Source organism: Mustela lutreola, chromosome 10 (assembly GCF_030435805.1).
Source record: "Mustela lutreola isolate mMusLut2 chromosome 10, mMusLut2.pri, whole genome shotgun sequence".
Lineage (NCBI taxonomy): Eukaryota > Metazoa > Chordata > Mammalia > Carnivora > Mustelidae > Mustela > Mustela lutreola.
Genome location: NC_081299.1, coordinates 29929544 through 29943837, shown reverse-complemented (window position 1 = coordinate 29943837; position 14294 = coordinate 29929544). Strand labels below are relative to the sequence as shown.

Here is a 14294-nt window from a genome sequence, read left to right as displayed (position 1 = left end):
CAGGTCATGATCCCAGAACCTGGGACCGAGCCCTGCATTGGGACCTCTGCTCAGCAGGGAGCCTGCTTCCTCCTCTCTCTCTGCCTGCCTCTCTGCCTACTTGGGATGTCTATCTGTCAAATAAATAAATAAAATCTTCTTAAAAATAAATAGATAGATAGATAGATAAATAAATAAATAAATGGGGGGGGGGATGACTAAATTTTGAGGGATCAAGTCCACCCAGGCCAGTCCTCCTCAATTCTTGCACATTAATAAGCCAAGGTAAAGATTAACTTGAAAGTTATGGGCCCCTGGCTGGCTCAATCAGTAGAGCATGCAACTCTTCATCTTGAGGTCGTGAGTTCAAGCCCCATGTTGGGTGTAGAGCTTACTGAAAATAAATAAATAAATAAAAGATTAATGTGAAGTTATAGAAAAACAAACAGCTTCCCCCAACTTCTGAGTGGATTTAGCGAAAGGAATAAATTAAGTACTTGGAATGTAAGTACTTGGAATCAGAATCTAGCCCAAGGAGACAGGTGGCAGATGAGAAAGCATTGCCTGGAGAAGGTAAGTAGCCTGTGTGAGATCATCGAGCTGGGAAGTGTCCCGTCACCATCTCCTGACTCCAAGTTCAGTGTTCTTTCCCTTCACAAGGCCTCCATGATGCCAGAAGGGTAGAAAGAACATATTAAGGGGACCTCCTCTCCTCCAAAAAGAACCAAGGACTGCCACTTGGTATTCTTTGACACTTGTAGCAAACCTCATCAAGAAAAGCTTTCCTCTAAAACTTAAAAAGAAACACAAGCAGCTCTAGGTCCTTGACCCAAACTATGTTGAAGAGCAATAAACAGGTCAGAGGAGAAAGTTTTAAAGAAAAGAATATGTTGTTTATTCTCATCTACATTTATAAAAGGTACAGAGTAAGTGAGAATGAGCCTAGTAACTTTAAATGGATTTCTGAATTTGTAGATTTCTAAACTGTAAGAGGGGAATTCCATATTGATTCAATGGCTAAATTTATCCTCAAGGAAAAGCTTAAATGCTAATGCTAAAAATACTAATGCTTAAAAAATGTTTAAAAAGTGGAAATGTTAATGCTAAAAAACAGAGTGCAGTTGTCCCAGACTTTTTGCCTGTGAAAAAACGATGCTCAAATGCAGGGAATCAGTAGAGGATGGAAACTTATTGGGATGAGCAGAGGGACTCTTTGCCAGTAAGAATTTTATTGTCTCTCTGTTTGGAGAATTCCTTAAATTGAAACTAAAAGTGAGTGACACCTGCCACACCTGACTCACAAAGGGTCTCTGAAGATGAGGATGATTCTAGAATCCACAAAGGGCAGCTTTCTATAACAGGCAGTGAGGGTGCTTAGGTGCAGGGAATAGAAAATCCAGTCCAAAGGTAGGCCCAAAACTTTCAGTAGGGGTTGAGAGGTGTCTAGAGTGAAATCAGGTCCTGAAAACTCAGATCCAGGCACGGGAACCACCACTACAATAAAGCCAATGCTCCTCCCCTCTGGGTCTAAACAGCACTAGCACTACTCTGTCAATCCTTAAATGAAAATCCACTGCCAGTCTCCTTCTGACCTTTCACACAGAGGCCAATAAGCAAAGGCGTGTGAAAGTCCATGCAGTGCTAAGGTGAGCTGTCTCAAGGCTATGGCAGAACAGTAGTGCCCAGGATCACTACAGCTACCTACCAATTCATGTCCAACTAGGGAGCCTCACACAGAAAAGCTGAGAAGGTCTGGAGTAAAAATTCGGAGTTGGAAAACTTTTCCTGTATACCTACCTAGAATTCTTAACTGAAATTCCAGGAAGACCAGTAGCTTCTAGATTGCTAGACTAAATACTGGCCTCTCCTTTCTACCTATACCTTCTGAAGTCAACAAGAACTGATCAGAGAAAGCATTTCTCTTCCTTAAGGACTCAAGTGCTCAGTTCTCTCATCCTTTCTGGGAGTTCTCTCTGAGGGCATAAACTTTATCAGCTACCTGGACCTAGGGACATGATATAAATATTTAAATAAAACCTCATTTAAAAACTAGATTTTGGGGGGTGCCTGGCTGGCTTAGTCAGTAAAGCATGCCAAGCTTGATCTTGTGGTTGTGAGTTCAAGCCCCACACAGAACCAAACTAAAAAAAAATTTTTTAAGTAATAAAACTCTAGATTTCTCTCTCTCTCTCTCTCTCTCTCTCTCTCTTTCTCCTTTTTTTTTTTTTTTTTTTTTTTTTACATTTTAAAATAATTTCTATACCCAACATGGGGCTCAAACCCACAACCCTAAGAATGAGAGTCACAAGTTCCACTGACTGAGCCAGCCAGGTGCCCCTTTAGATTTCTCTTTCTGACTGTTCTAGCATATGTCCAGAACACTTCAGTTTGTAGGCTTGTGTTCTAAATTAGGTTATTTATATATTACAGATGTCAGTGGTCTTAAAAAAAAAAAAACCTCTTTTAAGATTGGACCAACAATGTTCTTGACTAATAAAGAGGAATTAATTTGCTAAGCCACAACAAACTATTTCCCACAGAGACAGCTGGGGATCCAAGAGATCCCAGGTCAACTGAATCCAGAGCTTGAGAGGCTTGTTGCTTTGATCTCATATCCATCTACTTGCCAATGGCCACATTAATCTGGGTGTACTTGGGGAGCACAGCAAGGGATGCCTGGATTACAAAAAAACAAATCTCGGTCCCTATTTCTCAGTACAAAGTTCAAAGACTGCCAGCATGGCGCAATGATTCTGATTAGCCGTGAATCCCTCTCTCTGAAATATCCCAAGATGAGAAAAGCCGTCACAACTCTGAGGGTCTGAGAAGAGAGGAAAAATAGCCAGGGACTGAAGTAAAGCTCTGGCTGGCCTCCAATTTCTAACAATGCTCTGTTGTGTTCATCTCGTTTCTCCCTCCCTGGGCCTCCTGTCATCACGCAGCACTGAGGCAGAAATCCAACCAGCAATAGCGGAGAGCCAGGGCATTTGTGTTCAACTACAAAGTTAAGGAGACCAGCCCGACTCAGGATAAATTCAAATCTTCCAATTGTTAGAGATGAGGCACAAAAGAGTAAGTTCGGGGCATTTTTAGAAGAAAGAACAAGTAATTTTAATCATAATACTCATGAGTGGTCCCTAGCTCCCTCCTTCACTAGCCGTATGATCTTGGGAAAGTCACTTTACCCCTTCAAATTCTCACTTTCCTTAGCTGGGAAAACTGAGAGAGTAAAATACCTTTACTGCCTTCAGAGTTATCATAAGAATCAAGCCAGATAAGAATGTGCTCAGATAAAACACTATTGAAATATTATTTGCTCATGGCAACAAATCCTGGGTATTTCTCCTATCTGTGGTGCAGTATATGGTAGAGGAAGTAGTACAATACAGTCTGAGCCCTCGGTGAGCATGCTGATAGGGGAGGCAACGCATGAACACACAAGGCATCACTTCAAAGTGGTGTGGAAAAGAGACAGAGTTGAGATTAATTTAGTCTGAGGATCAGAGGTCAGATTCCCAGGAAGGTGATATCGGACATGGGCCTTGAAGGGTAAGTGGGTGATGGCCAGGCAGAGGAGATTGGGATGTGCATTCTAGGGAGCAAGAGATGAATACGCAAAGAGGTGTGAAAGCACGCAGTGTTTAGGGAGCAGTGACTTATCTCATGTGGGCCCAGCACAGGCTACATAGAGGACAATGCCTGCAAATGAAGCCAGGGGGCTTGAAACCAGGTTGTCAAGGAGTCTGCATCATGACAGAGTTCTATGTCATCAAACTGGAAGCAAATGGTACATCTTGAAGGAATTAGAGGGAAATAGCCATTTTCTCTCGCTGTCTCTCTTCCCTTCTCTTTATCCTGATGCTAACTTTATCCTGACACAGTATCAGTATCTGCCTTCAAGTTAAAATTAACAGAAAGATATAGAACGTATACAAGTGCTATAACAGAAGTACATAAGGAATACGGTGAGGGCATAAGAAAAGGATAGTCACTCCCATATGGAAGATTCAGGAAAGTATTTATTGAGGTCATGTTCAGTTGGGGTTACATAGGCAGAACAGAGATTGGAGACGGCTCCACACAGAGGGAGCAGCATGAGCAAGGATACAGCTGTAAAATAACATGCACATGGCTCTTAGCATGGCACATGGTTCACCAAGTGCCTGAGATAAAAGGGAAATTCGATGCTATGAGCCTGGAAAGGCAGGCAGAAGCCAGGCCATTACTGCAGACATTAAGAACACAGGTTCTATACTTTAGGTTGTCTGAATTCTAAAATTTCAGTTTTGCCTCTTTCTAGTAGCGTGACCCTGAAGAAGTTAAGTTCTCTAAAGTTCATTGCCCTCATTGATAAAATGGGAAAATTGAAAGAGTCTACAGAATAAGTTCACTGAGCAATAAAGAAGCTAATCCATGTTGAGGACCTAGTCCAGAACATCAGCTTTATGGTAAGCACTCAATAAACTATTACTACTATTTGTGTTATCAGTATTACCACAGAAAACCCTACTAGGAGCTATTACAGTGATCAAGGCAAGCTGAAAAGGCCCTGCACTAGAGCAGAGGTCATGGGGATTGAGGAGAAAAGTCAGGTACAAGCATCTTTCTGAGCTAGAAGTGACTGATTGGAACTGATGACAAGGGAGATGATGGGCAGCCTGAAAATAGTTCTAGATTCCTAATTTGGATAGCTAAGTACATGAATGAAAATATTTAGCAATTTGTGGTGTGTTGAATATGGATATGTCTGGGTGACATCTAGATGAAAGTGTCTAGTACACTGTCTTTGGCTTAGGAAAGAACACAGGAAATGGCTCTATCATTATGTCCATATCCAGATCTTGTATTTTGAAAACTGCCCTCACCAGAAGCCCCCATTAAACAGTGGCCCTCAGGAGCCATACTGATTTATGTAACCATCTCCCTAGCCATAGATTACTGAGCTACAGATGGACACCGGACCCATGGAAGAAAAGAACATCCCAGCCAATCAGATTTTCTGTGTTTTGTGTCTACAGAATTCTGTTGCCACAAATTACATCACCATTTGAGAGATAGCCACCACACAAGCAATGGCAGAAGCAATGAATGTAGGAAACATACAGAAAGAAATAAAAATGAGAAAACACAAGGCCTCAATAAAAACAGAGAGTAGCTGCCTGATAATACTTAGCTTTCATAATAAAAACTTGTTCCATCCAGACACCAGATTCTAGGAGATCATCTCATACTTTTTCTGCTTGTGCTTCCTTGTGTTCCACACTACAAATGATCCCTGTGACTAACACAAGACTACCAAAGAAGAGTAGAGAACAAAACAAGAAAATGGGTAAGGTTAGGACCCTGGGAACACCAACATGGAGGAGTCAGAGAAAGTAAAAGGCATTCACAGGACGCGTGGGTGGCTCAGATGGTTAAGTGTCTGCCTTTGGCTCAGGTCATAATTCCAGGGTCCTGGCATCGAGTCTCGCATTGGGCTCCCTGCTCCTTGGGGAGCCTACTTTTCCCTCAGCTTCTGCCTCTGTCTCTCATGAATGAACAGATAAAATCTTGAAAGAAAGAAAGAGAGAAAGAAAGGAAGAAAGAAAGCAAACAAGCAAGCAAGAGAAAAGAGGTAATTCAGGAAAAATCAGTGTTCAGAAGTCAACATAAGAGAGGGTTTTAAGGTATATTAAGTTAGTCAGCAGTATCAGATACTGTAGAGAAACCAAATAAGAGGAAGATAAAACTAGGCTACTGGACATGGCAATTAAGAGGTCACTGGTGAGGGGCGCCTGGGTGGCTCAGTGGGTTAAGCCGCTGCCTTCGGCTCAGGTCATGATCCCAGGGTCCTGGGATCGAGCCCCGCATCGGGCTCTCTGCTCAGCAGGGAGCCTGCTTCCTCCTCTCTCTCTGCCTGCCTCTCTGCCTGCTTGTGATCTGTCTCTGTCAAATAAATAAATTTAAAAAAAAAAAAAATCTTTAATAAAAAAAAAAAAAAAAAAAAAAAAAAAAAGAGGTCACTGGTGACCTTTCCCAGAGCAGTAATCAATATAACTCAAAATTATGTGAAGTATTTGAGTAATTATGATATACTATTCAAAAATGTTATTTTCAAATCTGGACTGCCATATTAGTCATACTGCTTATCCTTAGGTGGGCTTTTAACATGTCTCTGCCTTGGTTTCTCCTCTACTTAAAAACAATAAAATCTTCCCCCAACCCTAGCCGTTCTGGAAGTGTTCTGTGTCTTACACTGCATGATGCTTACGGTGTAAATACACATGTAAAAACAGCTTAAACCAAACATTTAAGATTTGTGCACTTAAAGATAAAGAACAAAAGCCACTCTGCCCCATCTTTACACAGTAATCAGATCTAGAAATGAAAATAAAGAAGGGAGCTTATAAAATAATTTGTAAAGCTGGAACAAAGTATTCTTTGAATCCAGGAATCACCCCCTGGTACCCTCAATCTTCATGTTCTGAGGTAATGGCATTTCTTACTATCCTCTCCAAGAAACTGATCAGTACAAGTTTCCACACGGTTATGACTATGTTAGTTATTTTTAAAAAGTCACATGTGTATCTGCATCAAGCACATGACAAGCAATCTGAACTCTCTGAGAGAAGGACTGACAGATCCAGCTTAGGTGCAGCCAGAGGTGCTGGGGCAGCAGCTACAAAGGAGTCCTACCTTCATCAGGTGCTTGTTGACCCACTTGGTGAAAGTCTTCTTCTGAACACGGTCCCGTTCATCTGTAAAGCAAACACAGAGAAGGCATTGGCTTAGCACGGCCCGGATAAGTTCCCCTACTCCTGCTTCATCCACAGCCCAGCTTCTCTGTGGACCGTGGAGACAGTTTCCACACACCCATGTTGCTGGGAAAATTTGGCCTGAGAAACTTCCTCTTCTTTCCTGACCATCTTGCCACTTTATAGATTAGACAGAATCATAAGCCTCAAAAACCGTGACATGGCAAAGTCTCTTTAGCTTCATAATCTGGAGAGTGGATGAGTCTCTACTTCCCCCAAAGCAACCTCCAAAAAGCCAAAGTTGTGAACACCACCCGCAGAAGAGGTTGAGTAGACTTGGCATTTGGGCCACTCGTACTACGGAGATTCCATCATCTCCCTCTTCACTTATGGATCTGTCAGACCAGTGCTCTGCTCCCCCACCCTCTCCTGCTCCATTCCGGTTTCCACCCCTAGCTCCCATTTCCGTAGCAGCCATTACCAACCAGGCAACCCCAGAAAGCTGTTCAGTTTAACCCACTGCACACCTGCCCCAGCTCTTCCTTCTCATAATTCCTACAGAGCCACTTCTTTGTAGGCATACTCTCCATTCTCAGTTTTGTGCATCCCATTCACAAAAACATGACTGCCAATACTTGGGAATCACTATTCCAAAGGCCTGATCCTGCAGAGGACTCCCTTTCTCCCACATCTGCCAATTCTCAGAGCACTTCCAGACCAATGATCCATCAGCCCTGCTCCTTTTCTTCTATTTGAAGCCTATGCCACCCCCCTAATTATCTTGCTCAAATCATGCTCACTGTCATCGACCACTCCCTGGCGCCTGCCCTCCTCCACATGGCAAATCTACCTTAACCTCCCAACAACTTAGTTCACATTTACTATCTCCACACGCATCCTCTGGCATCATCCACAACTGACTTCATCTCTAGTTCATATCCAGCCACCACACTGTCACGAATTCCTGCTTCAAACACAGTCATCCTAATCATTCCCAAGCTTTATCACTCCATTCTTATTTTATCCCTTTTATTAAAAGCATCTAAGCTTATCCTGGTCTACGCTAGACATCACAGTTAAGCAATTAAAGCTGCCATCACTAATACCCCAGGAACTGTCACCTGCCTAACCTTCCACCACTAAGTTCACCATGACAATCTGGGAATCTGAATTACCACCACTGCTCAACTCTTCCATTTTTTTCTCCAAGTCAGGGAGCATTTCAGAAAAAAGTGGCAGAATTAAATAACTCTGGTTCACTAGTAATCTTCACAAACATCATTGAGGTCTTCCCTCCCTACTGTCCAGTCACTCCCCTCTGACTGCCTAGTAAGAGCTGCACAGCTGCTGTTCAAACAATGCTGACTCTCTCCACTTCCAGTACTACCTACTCACATTTCTGAGTTCATAGACACTCAGTGCTACCTCATCCCTGTCTTTGCTCTTAATTTCACATCCTTCTTTTCAGCCTTAAACCTTTTCCTGCTTTGCAAGGAACAGTGCTCTCTTGCTACTATATAGTGCTCTCTTGCTACTATATAACTCTAATTTAAGAATTAGAGTTAGTTATCTAATCTTGTTCCCTGCTGAAACATGATTCCCTTCAACAACAAAGAATCATCTGTTTAGGGTTGAAAGGTCTGCCCAAATCCTGCACAATTCTATAATATTCCTGATACTTAAAACTTAATAGAGAATTCACTACTCCTAAGGCAATATATCAATTTAATAGTTCTATAAATATGACATCATTTGCTTCCTTATAAATTCTCCCTACTGGCTCTCATTTGGAACTGTTAGAATTTTTTTTTAAGTGTAGGCTACCTCTCACATTTTTTTTTTTTAAAGATTTATTTACTTGAGAGAGAGAGAGTGGGGTGAGGGGCAGAGGGAGAAGCAGACTTCCCACTGAGCAGGGAGCCAGATTTGGGGCTGAAGCCCTATGCAGGCCTGATCCCAGAACTCTGGGATCATGCCCCATGAGTGACTCCACAAAAAGCCGCAGAGCCCCAGGCTACCTTTCACCTAATAGAGCCCTGCAAGTATTCAAATTGCAAGTATTCAGGATTTTTATTAGATTTGAGCACTGTCATCCCACCATATTTTGAGATTTTTAGATGCTGATTCAATTATCCAACATCTTCATTATCCTTTCCAAGCCTGTGTCACCTACAGACTGAATGAGAATCAGCTTACAACTGCAGTCTCATCTACATCATTGACACTGCTCACACTATTTTCTCTTCACGGCATGCTTCTCTCTCTCTCTCTCTACAAGTATTACTTACTCCTTTTTAAAAAGATTTTATTTATTTATTTGAGCATAGTCCTTGACATGGAGCCTGATCCCACGACCCCAAGATCATGACTTGAGCCAAAATCAGGAGTTGGATGCCCAACCAACTGAACCATCCAGGCACCCCAAATACTGTTTACTTTTTAAAATCTAGCTCATTCATTCATTCATTTCTTCTTTGAATACATCTTTTTTTTTAATACATCTTTTTTTTTTTTTAAAGATTTTTAAAATTTATTTGACAGATAGAGATCACAAATAGCCAGAGAGGCAGGCAGAGAGAGAGGGAGAAGCAGGCTCCCTGCTGAGCAGAGAGCCCAATGCGGGGCTCGATCCCAGGACCCTGAGATCATGACCTGAGACAAAGGCAGAGGTTTAACCCACGGAGCCACCCAGGCGCCCCTGAATACATCTTTATTAAGGACCTACATGTTTGGAAGAGCCTGTGTTTGACTCTGATGATAGATAACAAAGTCACTCCCCAGCTCATGGTTTCCCTTGCTCTCTCTCAAATAAATAAATAAAATATTTAAAAAGAAAAAATAGATACCAAAGTCACAGTCTCTATCTTTAAAAGAGATGACAGTCGAGGCACCTGACTGGCTTAGTTGATGGAACACACAATTCCTAATCTTGGGGTCATGCATTCAAGTCCCATGTTGGATGTGGAGACTACTTTATAAAAAAATAATAAAATAAAATAGATGACAGTCTAGCAGAGAAAAGAAATAACTTCAGTGCAGTTTGATACATGCTATAAATAGAGCTAAGCACAGAGTGCTCAAAAACAGAAGAAAAATGGTTAAGCTACCTGAACAGGAGAGGGACACATGGGCAGTTAGTCAAAGTTTCCAGAGAAGGAAGTCTAACGAAACCTTAAGAGATGAGAAGTTAGCGAAGAATTAAAGGGAAGGGACAAAGCTACTACATGCAAATTTCACCTAATGCAAATTCATGGAGACAACCAGGCGCTTATGTTCAGAGAAGTGCACAGAATCAAGGATGGTTGAAAGACAGGATGTGTATTAGGTAGTGGAGAGACTTAAAACTAGATAGGATGCCATGGGCCAAATCATGACCTTTTTTTTTTTTTTTTTTAAGATTTTTATTTTTTATTTGACAGACAGAGATCACAAGTAGGCAGAGAGGCAGGCAGAGAGAGAGAGGAGGAAGCAGGCTCCCTGCAGAGCAGAGAGCCTGATGTGGGGCTCGATCCCAGGACCCTGGGATCATGACCTGAGCTGAAGGCAGAGGCTTTAACCCACTAAGCCACCCAGGCACCCCGATCATGACCTTTCTTATAAGCTAGTAAGTCCAAACTTTACCATTAAGAAATTGGTAGGAGAAGCTAAGAAAAAGCTTTGAAAAATTTTAAATAAGAGAAAACATGATCAGATGTATGCTTGAGAAAAATTACTTTGGCAGCCTCTCCTGACAACTCCAGGTCTCAACAGTCTCTTTGTCCTACAAATTTTTATGGTACTTCCCATGCTAATCACTCAATCAGCACTTATATAATAATATGGAGTCCTCAACTTTTAATATGCTTATTCTTACATCATCAATGAGATCACTAACTCCTAAGGAAAGAGATTATGCTTTACTTTTTGTATCTCCCAATGCTGCTAACAGCTACAGCTCTGCAGGATATGACCTAAAACAAAAACAAAAACTTTCTTGACTGGTCAATATATGATTAGAAGACTGGCTAATGAAACACACAGAATGAAATCAGAGCTGAATTCCCCTATGGAGAAAACAGTCCAGTATGTAAAAAACCCCAACACCCCAATAAGTGTCACCTGTGTGCCGAAACATGCAGCCACTATGTGAAAACAAAATTAAAGCCAACTAAAAGCTGTGCCCCTCTACATTTCACCTCTACCAAACCCATTCTGCCTCACTACATTAGTACCTTCATAACCAAGAATGACCATTGCTAGTTTTACAAAAGTCTCACTCTAGAGACACAAGTTTTCCTAGCTATTTTTCTTTTCAGAATTTTTTATTATAAAAATTAAATGTGTTTACCATGACAGGTTAAATAAGAGACGGAAAACAAAAAGTTAACAAATTTCCTTTTAAACTAACCAACATTTTAAAGAAGGAGCAGGGGGTACCAGGTGGCTCAGTCAGTTAAGCATCTGACTCTTGATCTCAGTTCAGGTCTTGATCTCAGGGTCGTGAGTTCAAGCTCTGTGTTGGGGAGATATATATATGTATGTATATGTATATATATGTATACGTACATATGTATATATATATAAATACACATGTGTATGTATATATAAAGAAAAGGCGAATTCATGGGATTTCTTTTCACTCTACTGCCTCCTTTATTTTAGACCTGAAGATGCAACGGGCACAATGGACACTGGTCCATCTTACTATGTTTCCAATAGCTAAAAAACAGACTTCTAATACAGCAGCAAGAGGTCCAAGTATCTATTCTGAGCATAACTACTAATGGCAACATGATTACAAGCACTTCTCAAGACCAGGTAGCCTGCCTTAGAGCTGAGCTGTAAGTTCCTTAGAAAAGGGTTTTTATGGAACAACTGTGCCCCCAAAGCTAAAGGATCCTTTTTTAGGATCCTTCGTCCCAGACCCATCGAGTATATGCAAGTTCTTTCCTGATTTAAGCATTAAGACAAGAGGATAAAGGGGTGCCTGGGTGGCTCAGTGGGTTAAAGCCTCTGCCTTCTGCTCAGGTCCTGATCCCAAGGTCCCACATCGGGCTCTCTGCTCAGCGGGAAGCCTGCTTCTCGCGCTCTCTCTCTCTGCCTGACTCTCTGCCTACTCGTGATCTCTCTTTGTCAAATAAATAAATAAAATCTTAAAAAAATAAATATATAAATGTTAGTTACCTAATGTTTCCAGCAACTGGAAGGAGTATTATCATAAGATTAGGAAACTAGGAGGCATAGATTGGGTGTTGGGTAGGTTGAGTTAAGTAGAAGAAAAATGAGGTGTTAGCAGACCTTCTTGCTGGCAGTTGGAACGTTAGGTCTAGAGTTCAGAAGAGCAGGCAGAATTGAGGCTACAGATTTGAAGCTAACAGTTGACAGGTGTGGCTGTGGGAAATACAGGAGACAGCCTATCTCAACTTATCTTCCGAAATCACCACTTTGCCCATATCATCCCTCTACTCAAAAATCCTTTAGTGGCTCCCAGAAGACCAAGTCCAGGTCCTTTGTTTCCATAGTCTGTTATAACCCTTTGAAATTAAATTCTGGTTTTTATTCCCTGTGTGTTAGGTAGTTGGAGGAAATAAATACCTGGCCTCTGACCTGAAGAAATTTATAATCTACTCTTCCAACTTTATCTTTGGGCTCTCCCCAGCATGACTCACCTGGGTCATTCTGATATCATTGTTTCCAAACATAACTTGCAAATTCTTGTCTCTGTTGTCCCTACCAGAATATCTGTCTCCCTCATTTTGGGTTATCTAAGTTAGAACCTCCTTAGAAGGTCCAGTTGAAGTCCCGCTTCTCCCTTTACATCTTTCCACCTATGCCAGCCACTTCTAGATGCCTGCAGGTGCCTGTGTTTATTCACTTTACTTGACACAAAGCATATAAAACCTATTGTTACATATCTCTCTGTGTAAATCCTATTTATCTTCAGCTCTTTAGAGTCAAGACCATGTTTTAAGTTTACTTAAAAACCCAACATTTGGGGTGGCTCAGTTGTTAAGCATCTCCCTTAGGCTCAGGTCATGATCCCAGGGTCCTGGGACTGAGCCATACATCGGGCTCTCTGCTTGGCGGGAAGCCTCCTTCTCCCTCTCCCATTCCCCCTGTCCCTCTCTTGCTATGTCTCTCTCTGTCAGATAAATACATAAATAAATAAATCTCTTTTTTTTAAACCAACATTTAAGAAAATAATGGGTACTCAAGAATACTCATTCATTTAACAAATATATACTGAAAGCCCACTATGCACCAACGTTGTATCTACAAGGACTCTTTAAGATGGTATTTTCAAAGTCAGACTAAGTATTCCCAAATGATAATTAAAAGGCTGCTTTTCAGTAAGGAGCAGGGATTTCCATTCAGATGTCCAAACTACAGTTACAGCTTTCCTAAATTCTTCTTGCCACATCTGGACCCAGAAGACTTTGCACTACTTCATGTAAGCTCAAAGAAAAGAGGCTGAAGAAACAGACCCATACAGAAGACAAACTGATGGCTGCTAGAGGGGAGAGGGGGAGGGGTATGGGCAAAATGGGCAAAGAGGAAAGCGAGATACAGGCTTCCATTTACTTCCATGAGTAAGTCATGGGAATCAAAGGTACAGCAGAGGCAATATAGTCAATAATATTGTAATAGCATATGGTGACAGATGGTAGATACATTTGTGGTGAGAAAGAATGTATAAACTTATTGAATCATACATCCAAATCTAATATAACATTATGTGTCAACTATACTTCAAGAAGGAAGAAAGGGAGGGAGCAAGGGGGGGAGACAGATACATAGAGATCAAGCAATTAACTGTGCTTACTAAAAATATACAATGGCACCAAAATTATAAATGATTCCTATCCTCAAACATATATAAGTCAATTCTGGGAGATAAGACAGACCTAGATATCGTGTTTACTCTGCGTCAGGCACTGTGCAAGGCCTGTTTCATTTAGTATTCGACTCAGTCCTCACAATCTACCAAGCACACACTATGTATTCTTATTTTTATAGTTCAAATTGAAGCTCAAAAAGGCTTATTAATAATTTGCCCAAAGTCACACAGTTAGCTAGTAGCACAATTGCGGTTCAAATCCAAGTCTGTGATGGACTTTTAATCAATCACCAACCCTTGAAATTATTAGAAAGCAACACAATATCGTCCTGAGTAATGACAGGAAGAAGGGAGGTGAAAACTGTAACTGTAACTGGGGTTCATGACAGGCATCTATCACCAAGGGTTGGTGGGCTTAGAATGTCTCAGTGAACACTGAGAAATGGGAGTTTAGGGAGGTGATAATTCTATAAATTTCAGTGCAGAATTAAAGTTTTGTGTTGTTTCTCAGACAAACTGGAACTTTATTAATGATAATTCTTTGCTCTACTGGGAATCTGAGAGTAAACAACAGAAGTTAGATAAAGAAATAAGCCAGGAGTAAGCATGGTCGTGAGAGAAATGAGCCATAGAGATGGAGGGAGAGGCATACAAGGCAAAGGGAAGAGGGGGGAAAAATTCAATAGTTTCTTGAATATTCATTAGATTATCAGAAAAGCTAAATCACAGATGCAAAGAGATTAAAGGTTTAAGAATCTTCAAAA

The 14294-nt window shown here is 41.2% G+C and overlaps 1 protein-coding gene across 6 annotated transcripts in view; it reads right to left on the bottom strand.

Moving 5' to 3' along the window:
• LOC131809396 (microtubule-actin cross-linking factor 1) overlaps window positions 1-14294 on the bottom strand; it is a 321582-nt gene that overhangs the window by 205480 nt on the left and 101808 nt on the right. For all 6 annotated transcript variants that reach the window (XM_059136435.1, XM_059136438.1, XM_059136436.1 and 3 more), the window contains exon 2: window positions 6655-6716. In XM_059136435.1, the coding sequence (XP_058992418.1) occupies window positions 6655-6716 (62 nt within the window). The remainder of the gene's footprint in view (window positions 1-6654; window positions 6717-14294) is intronic.